Raw genomic sequence first — 12,502 nt, forward strand, 5'->3', positions numbered from 1 at the left:
CATTGCAGCTCCATATTTCACTGCTGCTTTCTCACAGGTTACGCTTGAGTCCAAAGCAGCCCAAATATTGTCAAGATTTTTTGTTTTTCTGATTCCTGTCATGTTGCAAGGGCTATGCCATTGATAATACAAATACTCCAGAAAAATGGATCCCTTCCCTTTCCTGAAAGCCTCGTTTCTGGTCGAACTGACGGTCCCCCATCCATTTCCCTCTCTCTGCAGACGTGCGCCCTGGATTCTGCTACTCCACGCTGAGCAACGGGCGCTGTGGCAGCCAGCTGCCGCAGCCCCTGTCCAAGATGCAGTGCTGCTGTGACAGCGGCCGCTGCTGGTCACCTGCGCCCGCCGCCGCTCCGGAGATGTGCCCCATCAGATCCACCGGTAGGAACCCGCCCGGGCTCCGCTCAGCGTGCCTCAGCTGAATTGGCAGTCATTTCCTTTTGGTTGGATTTTTAGCTGTAATGCTTTCATTAAAGAGCTACACGGAATGGTTGAGGCTGAAGGGCACCTTGGCAGATTGTTTAGTCCAACTCCCCTGCTCAAGCAAAGCCTCCTGTATAGAAGAGTGCTCAGGACCCCCAGGAGGGCAAGCAGACAGAAAGAATTATTTGTTGCTTGTTTTTTAGTCAAGTTATTCTGACCTTACCTGCTTCAGATCTGTTTTCAAAATCCTCTTCAAGATCAAGTTACTTCCTCAAGACCCTTTTAATGCATCCCCAATTCCTCTGTATTTTCATTCTCGTTGGGAAACAGGGATTTCCTTCCTCATGACAAGCTTTCTGAGGTGCCATATGTTTCCTGAAATTTGATGCAGAAGATGATTTCTCTCTGCTACCAAAATTCTTTATTGTCTCCTTGGGTATTGAGATCCTCAGATAATGTATCATTGAATTGAGAGAAGATGGTGAGGGAGGAGATTGTTAAACTAAGTATGAGGGACTGGAGGGAAGCCGATTTTGAGATTGTTTAGGACTGGAGACCTAATAAAATCCTTTAGAAGAGGAGAATACAAGAAATTTAAGAATTTATAGGAGGAGGTTAAGGGAGGTGCAGAGTTTATGGAGGAATGAGATTGTAACACTATAGCAGTGTAACTGAAGAAATTGTCAGAGTTCATATACGGGAGTTTTTATTATTCTTGCTTTTAATCCTTTGAATGAAACTGCATAATACTGGAGCAGAAATCTGCAATCAGAACTGTTGGAAGACTTTCTGTTACTGTCTTATTAATAATATTTAAGCGTGTTAAAAGTTCAAAACTGGCTAGAACAATGCTAAAACATAGTGCACTCTATTGACAACCCTCTGAAATAGGAAGACAACAAGAAATCTTTCAGTCTTAACACAGTTCTTGCTTTCTTCAAATACTTTCTAATTGTTCATATCTAACTGGTGAGTAAACTGGGTGGAAAAGTAAGGTAATTTGGCTAAAGCTGCAGACTGAGACGTCATGGAGAAGGAGCTAGAACCCAGGACTTCCTGACTCATAAATCCATGCAAGGTCTTCCAGATCATGGTTACATGCCACTTCTTTTTTGGTTTTGCTTCCGACCTGAGACATAAATTGAGACTATAAATTACTCTTTTTAAAAGTGCTTTGAAATTCTTTGAAAAGCTTTACATGCATTTAAGGTATTGCTGTCATTATGTAATTAAGGTCAGATATTCCTTACATAGTATATCCTGAGAAGGCAAGACAAGGAATTTAGAGCTGTCAGTGGCCCAAAGCATCTTTAACTCTGAAATGGAAATTTACTGCAATATAAAGGGGAGCACTAGCTGCATAATGTAACTGAGTAGCTGCATTTTAAATGTGGACATCAGACCCAGTTGCTACTACAAAATGGTAACTACAAAATTGCTAGGAATTACACATGGAAATGGAAGTTGCAATAAAAAGGCTCGCACTGTAATTTTTTATAATATGATGGTAATTGTTTATGTGGAATAACAGGGTTTACCATTGACGCTATTTAAAGAATAAAAGGAACAACAAAGTGAAATGCAGTGACACATGAAGCAAACTGATCACCCAACAGCATCAAATAAATGCAAACATCATAATCAGGAAAAGCAGAACTTTAGGTTCTGATGTTTGTTTAACAAATCCTCTGTGATTCAGGAAGAGCTTCTAATGTGTTTTACAGGTGGAAGCAGATACAATGAAAGTGTTGAAGGCTGAAATACCCAGTTTACTTCTCCCAACATTTACTTTATTTTTCTGTTCTCGTTTTTCATATTGTTTCAAGAATTCATTAATCTCTAGACTTTTTCCCCCTTATATAATTCCTCTTCCTTGTTGTTCCACAAACTTTAAATTTTGAAGTTCAAAGATGTTGACTGCACAAATAATTACTTGTGTGCACACAAATTGTTAACATTAATTAGGTCAGCTGGAATGTGGTCTTTAATTGTGATACTCTGTGTGCATTTTTTGGATTGCAAATTCCAAACCCACACTTCCTGAAGACAAAAGAGTCATGGGCAAGAGGAAATGTGGGGCAGTAGGGCAGATGCCACTGATAGAGATAAAGAATAGGAGAATGCAACACATACACCATAGACTGCTCTTACAGCAAAATAGATCATTTGTCATAGATCATTTCCATCACCTGGAAAAGGATGAATTTAGTAGATCTGACTTGGTTTCTCTTTGGCTACACTGCTTACACTACACCTTATTTGGTTTCTGCTTTTATTGGCAAACTTAATTTTCCCAGGGAAATAGTGTTAGTGTATTCATTCTCTAATTGGTTTAGCCTCATTGCTTATATTTGTATTTCTTTGTTTTAGGAGGTTAACTTTTAAGAAACCTGATTGAAACTGGGCTTTTTTCCCTGTTCAGTATTTTTTCTAACTCTGTGGCAAGCTTTCTGTTAAATTAACTTGGGATCAAATCCAGAAGTCCTTCTCTAGGTAAACTTCACACTGAGTTCACCAAAGATTTTTGCTTGAAAGATGACAAAGTAGATTAGGATCAGGTCTCTGCCTCACTGTTCAATTTCATGTCCAGAATATCAGTTCTGTTACCTTTTTACTGGCAGTCTTCTGACAAGTAGTGTTGAGATTCTGTGGATTAATGACTCAATTCAGAGAGCAAAGCTTGTTGCTATGAAGAAAACATATAAGCTCACATTTTCCAGATTATTTAAGGTTTGTTATTGCTAATCTGAAACACTGCAAAAAGAGGGGGAGTGTTGGATTAAATGGAACAGGCTGCAAGAGTCTAAAACAGCATTGATGTTTTTGTGTTTCAGATGAGTACCGTAAATTGTGCACAGTAGCTGCTATTCTGCCAGCAAGACCCGACCTTCCTCCAGCCCGGCCCGATGTCATCCCCCCACCGCTCATTCCTGACATTTACCCTCCTCCACATCCAGAGATCATCTATCCATCTCGGGCTCCACCAGTGCATCGTAAGAGAGACTGGAATAACCTCTCTGAAACAACCTCTCCTAGCACCATGTGCATTTAGCTTCTTTCAAAATATGCATTTCTCAGGAGCAGTGTGCTCCCTTCAGCTGTTGGTGTCTTTTACTTACTTTATGTGGACATGGAGGCTCTGGATGTCCTTTTAATCAGAGCCTGCCTACCATGTGCCTTGTGGCAAGATACCTATCTCATGAGTAGTGTTTTCCCTGATAAGATAGGTTTCAAAAATTACATTCTCACTGTCTGTACTGTGGCTCATGTATTGTAGTAGTTAGATTACTGTTATTTTAAGGCTGTTGTGAGCTTTGCTGCATGTCAGCACTGCAGAATATAAATAGCTCTTTGACTAGGTTGTGAAAGATATTTACATTAAAAAGCTTGTCTGAGAGAAAGCAACTTCTTTCAGGTTGTTTTCCTCACTTGCACTTGGCCAGGTAGGAAATGTACTGATCAAAACTCTGCTGTACTCTGCTGGACACTGAGACTGACCCAGTGCACAGAAAGAGCTATTTTTTTAGTGATACACATGGATGGATTAGTTTTCCCCAAAGTAAGAAGGAAGCCAGAGCAGACTACCAATATAGAGCAACATACCAATATAATGGAGTCCTTTTTTGTCTTTGCTCAGAGAATTTACTACATGCCCATGTGGTCTGGAGTAGGCATGTGCCACCTGAAATCATTTGGCATAACCACATACTCTTTTGCAAGTAAACAAGCTGATTTTGCCCATGCTCTGTGCAGATGCAAGCAGTCTCTGCTTGCACTGGCACCAGCTGAAACTATTTAGTCTTGGTTCAGCACCAAGCTGAGCTAATAAGCCTAAGAGGCAAAGTATTGTAGCTTAGGCTGACACTGCGCTGACGTAGTTGCACAGCTTCTGGTCAGCTGGTAGCAGGGACAGAGCCAGCTCATGCCTGCCTGCCAAAGACAGTATAGGCGTATTCCCAGGGTTATCCCTGCCCTCCTCACTGCTATCTGGGAAAGTGAAAATCATCAACCAGTCTGGCTCCTCTTTGCTACTCCAGGCTTTTAGTAGAGTACCTGCAGTCTCACACATCCACTTTACCTCTAGGTATGAGCAGACATAGTCCTCTTTGATAGGACAAAAGATGAAAACACAACCAGACTTGCCTTAATGAAAATTTCTGTGGTTGTTAGCTGTTTTCAAAGAAATCTATTAGAGTCAAAGTGCCATTTTGTCTCTCCCATTTCATTATGTAATTCACATTACAATGGAAGGTAAATGTTGATTTTTAATGGAAAATCCTGCATAAGTTGTAGATTATCAGAAGCTATTATGATGAACTATTAAAATATTTTTCCAACTGTTGTTATTTCAGCAATCTTGCCGGTGAACTTAACTGACTATTGCCAAACATTCCGACATCTCTGCCGAAATGGGCGTTGTATTCCCACTCCTGGGAGCTACCGCTGCGAGTGCAACAAAGGATTCCAACTGCATGGTAGAGAGGAATGCCTTGGTATGTGGTTTTCTGCTGTAAATCACAGAGGGGAATTTCATTTTAGAGGAAAAAACATTCTTCTCCACACAATGTAATAACTGAGTTCTTAAATAGAAGAGCCCCACCTCCAAAAAAAAAGAACCCAGTGAAGACACTTTGACAAACTGATTGATTTCAGTGGCAAACTTATTTTTACAACAATTTTGCCTTTAAAACAGTATTTAACAAATCTTGTAACAAAATTACACAGAGGCAAGGATATCTTATTTTACTAACCCATTACTATAATGTGTTTATTAGTTATTGAAAATGGTCTCTTTAAAATGCTACCAGCTTTTTGAGTATGCAATGACCTATTGTTAAAAAAATCATAAATTTAGGCTTAGTAGGATTTACAAGTCCTTTTTTTTAAGTTCATGAGTAGTATCTTGTTGGGCTCTTGAGACCTTTAGGCTTGGAACTCAGCAAGAGCTCAACAACAGAAGCATGGATTAACTGTATCTTATAGGCAAGATTTTGGTTCTGTCAAAATCTTCAGTGGAGCCAGTAATGTGGAGATGTGGGATTAAGTCCTCAATCTCTCACACATGAAATATTTTACTGAAAATTTATTTTTCCCAGATCCTGTTTATCTTAAAATGTGGGAATTTTTTTTGGGATCTCAGTGATGTCCCCTTTTCTTAGGGATTGAAGGGCACTATTTCTCCAAGTACAAAGTAATAAAATACCCCTGCAGGCAAAAATAACTGGCAGCCAGTGTGGTAATAAAATTGTATTGTCTGTGTCCCACAGATATTGATGAATGTGAAAGGAATCCATGTGTTGGTGGAGACTGTGTGAACACACAAGGATCCTACATCTGCCAGTGTCGTGTTGGGTATCAGAGCACGGCCACCAGAACGGAGTGCAGAGGTAATGGGCATACAGCCACATCTGCTACTGCCTGCTTATCAGGAGGGAAAATAGTTTGCAAGCAAAATTTAACAGATGGGTCAAATATGGGAGTTTTAAAAAAAATGAAATTCAGGTATGGCAGTAAAAATGACTGACCTGCTGGAGCTGGCTGTTCACTGACTGGGTTATGAGAAGAGGCATATTGTATTGTGCTAAAAGGATCTTGGCACTATTTATGGCTTTGAAATAGAATAGACATATTTTCTTGGCTTTTTGGGATTTTTTTTTTTAATATTAAGACATTATTTTCTTTTGCTGCTTGAAGATCACAAGGACAATTAAGCATCCCTTCACTGGAGAAACACTTTATGTATAAACGACTAAGGAAGTTGGGGAGAAGGATAAAACTTCCAATGAGTAAATATAAGGTTACACTGCCTTTGTGTTGTCTCTGCTTACTGCCAGAGAAACAACTAAACATAAATTACAGCAATGAAAACTTAGATATGGAAAAGTAGTGGGAAGGTCTAGATGGGGAAGCCTCAGAATCCTCATTATAGTTATTCTGAAGATCTGACTTGACTGTAGTCCTGATGGTCTTCATCCTGTCTTCCTATGGGAGTGACCACATAACTCCTCAGCGGTCAGCCAACCCTCTGTCAGGGTTTTGTGACTCCCAAATTGGGGTAGGCATTCAGCTGTAAAGGTAGATAGAGGCAGTCCTTTATAATTAAGGCACGATGAGAGATTTCTGGCAGAAGAATAAATGATTGCTTTGATATTCCATAAGAAATGAAGCATCTAAATGAAACAGGATGTTTGAATGCTCAGAGTCACAGCTTGTCTTCATATTTGCTTCCTGCACTGGGTGCAGGGTGCAGAGCATGCCCTCAGTCTGAAGCAGAAAGTTTCGAAAAAGCCAGAAGAAAGTTACCTGTACTAGTGTGCATTTTTTCCTTCCTTTTGGGAATCAGAAAGGTGTTTGTGATAGAGAAGTTGCTCTCTGGTCCAGGAAGACATGCAGAGCCAGCAGCACTGCTGCCTGATGCTGGGGAGTGTTTGACCTAATTGCTGCCAAGCAGCCGTGTTGCGGAAGCATCTTCATAGTTCAGCTGACTGGTGGTGAGGGAGTGCTGAAGGGGAGTCTCAGCTGTGATGAATTTACTCATGAGTCATTTTTGTCACACACTTTTAATTTGACTGATTCATTACACAAACACATGGTTGTCAGAAGCCCAGTAGCTTAATGGCATTTAAGTGTGGTCACTTAGCAGTTCCTTTGCAGTGTATGGGAGCTGTGCCTGCTTGACAGCCAGAGCAGAAAATGCTGCGATGTGCAGAATCTTGTTTTTCTAAAGGAATTTTTAGGACCAGTGTAGGGAAAAGAAAAAGGCTGGTGGGGTGCATTTGGCAAAGTGTACATATAGCACTGGTGCCTGCCAAATCAACATTTGCTGAAGAATTACTTTGCATGACTACTTTGGATGTAGAGATTTTATTTTTTGCATGCACAAATGTGTCTGTGCTGATGTGCTTTTGGAAATGTGTTCCTTATGAAGTCTCTCAAGCTCTTGAAAAATGAAGTCTCCATAATGACCAGATGTTTATCTGTTCCTTACTCTGAGGTTCCAGGGCAGGATTTTTTCTGCATGATCACTCTGATTGGTGACTAAACATTGCAGTCTTTATTGCAAGCTACTGATTCATTCCTTCTTAGGATCCCTTATAATTCTAATATGAGCTTGGCTGAATTAATATCTTAATTGGAGACATAGGGGAATAAAGTCACATTGTGATTAATAATCTGAAAAAAATGCTTCTCAGTTGCAGCAGAGAGGATATGAAATGGACCTCAAAATAAGGTGAAATTTTATTATGATTAGCTATCAATGTGTGCTTTAACAGCTAAGTGCTTGCTATAATCTGCTCAACATTTCTGACGAGTGGAGGTCAGGTCTTACAGGGAGATAACAGCAATTTTGGATATTTCATTGAGAAGGATACTTTGTTTTGCAAGTTTCTCTGAGGAGAAAAAAAATGGTGATGTTATGTTGGACTAGGGGTGGGACTCTGATCAGCTGTGTGTAAGTAAAGAACAATGAGATTTGGTATTAATTTTCAACACATTTAAATAGCATCAGATGCATAAAAACACAAAAAATTAAATCTAAAAATTAAAAGGCCTTGAGATCGTGCAGCATTTCTGCCTGTCCTAAGGAAGAAAGCTGGTGGAGTAGCTGAAGCCAGACATGGGTGCAATCAAGGGCTGAAAAAGTGGGGTGAAAAGGGACTGAGCAGAGAGCAAACTCACCTTTATGCATTGCTGCTTGATGATGCTGGTTTATCAGATGAGTTTATCAAGCCTGTACACTTTTGGTGGAGGGCTGCAAGCTGCTGCTGCAGTGAGTGGTCACCGAGCAGCTCATGCCCCTGCTGCCATGGTTACTTGCTTGCAAAACAGTGATTTTCAGGGATTTCTTAGACTCTTCACAGAGCTACCATGCTGCTAAGAAGGCAAATAAAGGTTCACAGTTTTAGAGCCTAAGTGTCAAGAGAGCCAGGGGCATTTGGGAGGACACCCTGCGCTCCACTTCTTCCTGAATTGCAGCAATGCATTTCCACAGAGAGGGCTTGGGAAGGGCACCCCCAGGGTATTTGGGAAGTGTGGGTGCAAAATAGACAGGTCTGCATGGGCTGGTTGTGAGCTCTGAGCTGAGTCCCCTGTGTGTAGGAATCTCTGGGAGACAGTCCAGGCCTTGATGGAGAATACTGAGCAATCTGAAAAATGTCTAGACAGTCTGTCTCAGCATCTCCTCTCCCCTCCTTTGGAGGAGAGGGAGAGCTGCCAGCCTCGTGTGATATCACTCTTCAGGTCCTCCAAAGCACTTGCCAAGCACCTCCTGCAGAGAGAGGGGAAAGAGGATCTGATGTTTCAAATACAAAGTAAGCAGGAGAAATTCTTCTGAGGTGGGAAAGTCTTGAACTTTCCTGTTATCTTACAAAGGAGCAGCAAAAGACAAGCTTTCCCATATATTTCCTTAAGTAGTTAGGTACTGTTAAATTAAATTAAAAAGTTCAGTAAAAATATTTTAATGATGGGCAAAAATTTTAAAAAACCCACAAAAATTGTGATTCTTGTTTGAGAAAGCTGCAGGGTAGTGTTCACTGAAATTCTTTCACAGCAACTTGAAATTTCAAGCTGACAAACATTTTCCACCCCCATAACATTCAGTTATGGAAATCAAAATAAATAATTTTTCAGGTAGTACAATTTCCATGGAGGTTTAAAAACCTGGGGGAAGGGCAAATGGGAAAAATTCCTCTTGAGTATAAAAAAGAGTCTCCCAAAATGTTATTTTTCTTTCTGGTTGACTTTCAGACATCGATGAATGCTTACAGAATGGTCGTATCTGTAATAATGGACGATGCATAAACACAGATGGCAGTTTTCACTGTGTGTGTAATGCTGGCTTTCAAGTGGCAGTTGATGGGAAAAACTGTGAAGGTAAGACTTTTCTGAAGTTATTCCATATCAGTAATTACAGTTGCAAGAGGTTATTCACATCAATGAAAAAGAAAAGGACCCCTGGTGGGGGGAAGGGAAGGAACAAGGAGTCATATATCCAAATACCTTTTGCTGTATCTGGGAGGGCAAGTAAAATGTCTTTTGCAGCCAGTTCTGGAGCCTTGGCTTGGCAATCCTCAACGGGATGTCTGTCCAGAAGGAGAAATAGCACATACCACTATCACAAAATGCAGTTTCTTTGATGGGAGTGGTACATTTTAAAACATAGTGCAAGTCACATGCTGCCTGATTTTACTGTGTGCTTAACAGCATGCTTTATGGGATCTTACTGGGTGACTAGCAATGTGGTTTGTGTAGATGCAGACTGGTCTGACCTATAAAAATTGTTTTAACAAAAATTTGTAAACATAATTGATGTGTTCCTACCTCCCAGACCTTTAGTAAAGGGGAAGAAAAGAAGAATGTTCTTTATCATGCTTCCCAAGGTCTTTGGGAGGGTTCCCAATGATCTATTCATACGTTAAAAGAATTTCAAGCACTGTTCTTAGAAACATTTTTGGCAGAATATTATCTCAGTGATTCAGCTCAAAGACTTAATGCCAAAATTCCTGGTTGGGATAGATACACGATTTTTTTTTTTTAAATCATAAATTATTTTTGTCTGACTTAGCCTGTAAGTAAAAAGAAAACACACTATGTCTAGAAGTTTAATTTCTGTCCAAGACAGCTGCAATATTAAGGAAAATAGCACGATTCTGAATATATTGTAATGTCATTATGATCCAGTGATTTTATGTGCTAGTAGTGATTCTGTTAATCCTTGGTAGAGACAGACACTTTAAGACTCTATTTTTCCTGACTCTTTTTTAGATACAGTTTAGCACCATATGCTGCTTTTAAAATATCTTATTATGGAAGTACATTGACTAAATATATTTGTAAATTAGACTAACTATTCAGGAAAAAAACTCTCTATTCTGATTTTCTTCCTTTCCCACCAAATACCATGTGCTAATAGTAATAAAAACCAGGACACCGGCAGTCTGGTAAAACATTTTTAATTCCATTGCATGTGCTGCCAGAATGTCTGTTGCATCCACTTATGAAACAGTTTCATCTCTGGCATTGTAATGCATTGAGTTGTATGCACACACACTAATCAGTAAAGACCATGGCATTGTGCCATACCTTAATGTAACTGTGTGTAGTTCTTTAGATGAAACTGGTAAATACTACTGATTTTTCTTGGATGTAACATCCGAAACTGATTTCATCTGCGCCAGGACAAAGTAAAGACTGAGAGGATATAAAAGCTTACTCAAATCAAGAACAGAATTCTCTGTACTTGCCTTTTTTTTTTTCCTTTCCCATTTTGTGAGTAACTGTGCAGGGTTCAGAATAACAGGGTCTGAGAACCTCCACCTTTTCCTATTTGAATCCTCATGATATCCCATTAGGTGAGAGGATGAATAATGCTTTCATGAAGCTGTAATTAGTGAGTACCCTTCTGTATGGCCTGTCATGCTGAATGCAGGAAGGGGGCAGGTTGTATTTTAAATGGAAGTTGAGGACGGCAGTGCCCATAGAATTAATGCTTGAGCACAGTGCTGGGAATTCTCCCATACCATAAATCTTAGACTTGTCCAGTGGAGGTTATAAAAGTTTTCACTCCAAACCCAAATGTTCTCTCCTCTCCCTTCAGGTCTTTTTAGTAACATAAAATTGTATTTACATTCCAAACAGGAGGCTGCTTCTAACCTAGCTTCTATTTAGATTAAGATGTCAAACCCTCTTTAATTACATCCCTTCTCACTTTTTGATGACTTCTACCAAGTGGAAGTTCTTAAGCTGTCCAGTTTCTCATCCGTTTTTTGTTCTCTTTGCTTTTTTGGATTAATTCCTTTTTATGTTAATGATTCATTATGAGAAATGGAATCATTGCTTTGACACATCCTCTAGAATAGTGCAGTCTGTCCCATCATATGTTTCTGATTATCATTATAGCTCTGACAACTAAGAAAAAAATTAAGGTGTATCTTTTGGATATAACCAGTAACAGTTCTTATGCTTAAACATTATGAGCATTATATCTGTTGTCTGCATTTTCAGATATGGATGAATGCAGCATCAGGAACATTTGCCTCAATGGGATGTGCATCAATGAAGATGGCAGTTTTAAATGCATTTGTAAACCAGGGTTCCAGTTAGCATCTGATGGACGCTATTGCACAGGTAAGCACAAGAAATTATGGATTCCCAAAACTTGTGAGTCTTGTTTCTCTGGGTAGCTTCAAGAATAGCCTTTTTTGTGATTCTTGGGAACAAGAGGTATGGGGCAGAGTTCTCAGCAGGTATGCTTTTTTAATCAGCTGGAATTATTTGTAATTGTGCAAGACAGTACTCAGTCTTCTCCACATTGTTGAACAACTGGCCCAACCAGCCAGTGGGAAATATTCTTTTACAAGGATTGCATGATCTGACCTAGTTAAACTCTGGGGTTTTTTTGCCTATGGTGTCTTCTGCAGATTGGTTCCAGTGTATCTTACATTTTGTGTTTGGCCTTTGAAAGTATTCTGCCTTTGGCCACCCAAACATCCTGACTTGTTGCATTTTTTGGGCTTTTCTCCCATTCCTGTCTGGGTGCTCCTAGGCAATACAGCATCTCTGAGGAGTGCCCAGCACTTGATCCGACCAAGCTGCAGACATGAGCACCACAGCAAGATTGTCTTTTCCATTTGGTGCATGGGTGTCGGGTCCGGCTGTCTGTCTCTGCCCCGACACGGGTAGAGTGGCTCTTTGGTGGGCGCGATGCAAAGGACGAGTCTGGACTCTTCAGCTTTCGGTCTTCAGGTTGTTTATTATTTCTTATCTACAAAAATTTTCTGTCTGCCCAACAGAGGTCTGATCTGCAGGCAGTCACAGGCACTCTCTGACCACCCACGGGGCGGTCATGTCTTTTTATACTAAAACCTACGTATACAATATTTACCTTTATTTCCCAATGCTTTTCGCCCATGTTGGCAAGTGCACCTTCACTAGAAACCAATCTCTAAGTGCCAACATCATCACAGGAGATGGAGGACAAGAAGAAGAAAGAAGAAGGACAAGACACGCCCTGATCCCTCCATCTTGTCTCCATAACCCCCCTGTACCAAAAACCTTAAAATCTATATCTCACCCTCTA

At 40.2% G+C, this 12,502-nt stretch overlaps 1 protein-coding gene across 6 annotated transcripts in view; it reads left to right on the top strand.

Moving 5' to 3' along the window:
* The window catches only part of FBN1 (fibrillin 1), a 154,115-nt gene that overhangs the window by 63,353 nt on the left and 78,260 nt on the right, over positions 1–12,502 (top strand). For all 6 annotated transcript variants that reach the window (XR_013184081.1, XR_013184082.1, XM_054641812.2 and 3 more), the window contains exons 10-15: positions 223–381; positions 3,258–3,416; positions 4,776–4,916; positions 5,691–5,810; positions 9,172–9,297; positions 11,428–11,550. Coding sequence is in view for 4 of the 6 variants with exons in the window: in XM_054641812.2 (XP_054497787.1) it covers positions 223–381; positions 3,258–3,416; positions 4,776–4,916; positions 5,691–5,810; positions 9,172–9,297; positions 11,428–11,550 (828 nt within the window). In the remaining 2 variants the exon portion in view is untranslated. The remainder of the gene's footprint in view (positions 1–222; positions 382–3,257; positions 3,417–4,775; positions 4,917–5,690; positions 5,811–9,171; positions 9,298–11,427; positions 11,551–12,502) is intronic.

This window comes from Agelaius phoeniceus, chromosome 13 (assembly GCF_051311805.1).
Source record: "Agelaius phoeniceus isolate bAgePho1 chromosome 13, bAgePho1.hap1, whole genome shotgun sequence".
Lineage (NCBI taxonomy): Eukaryota > Metazoa > Chordata > Aves > Passeriformes > Icteridae > Agelaius > Agelaius phoeniceus.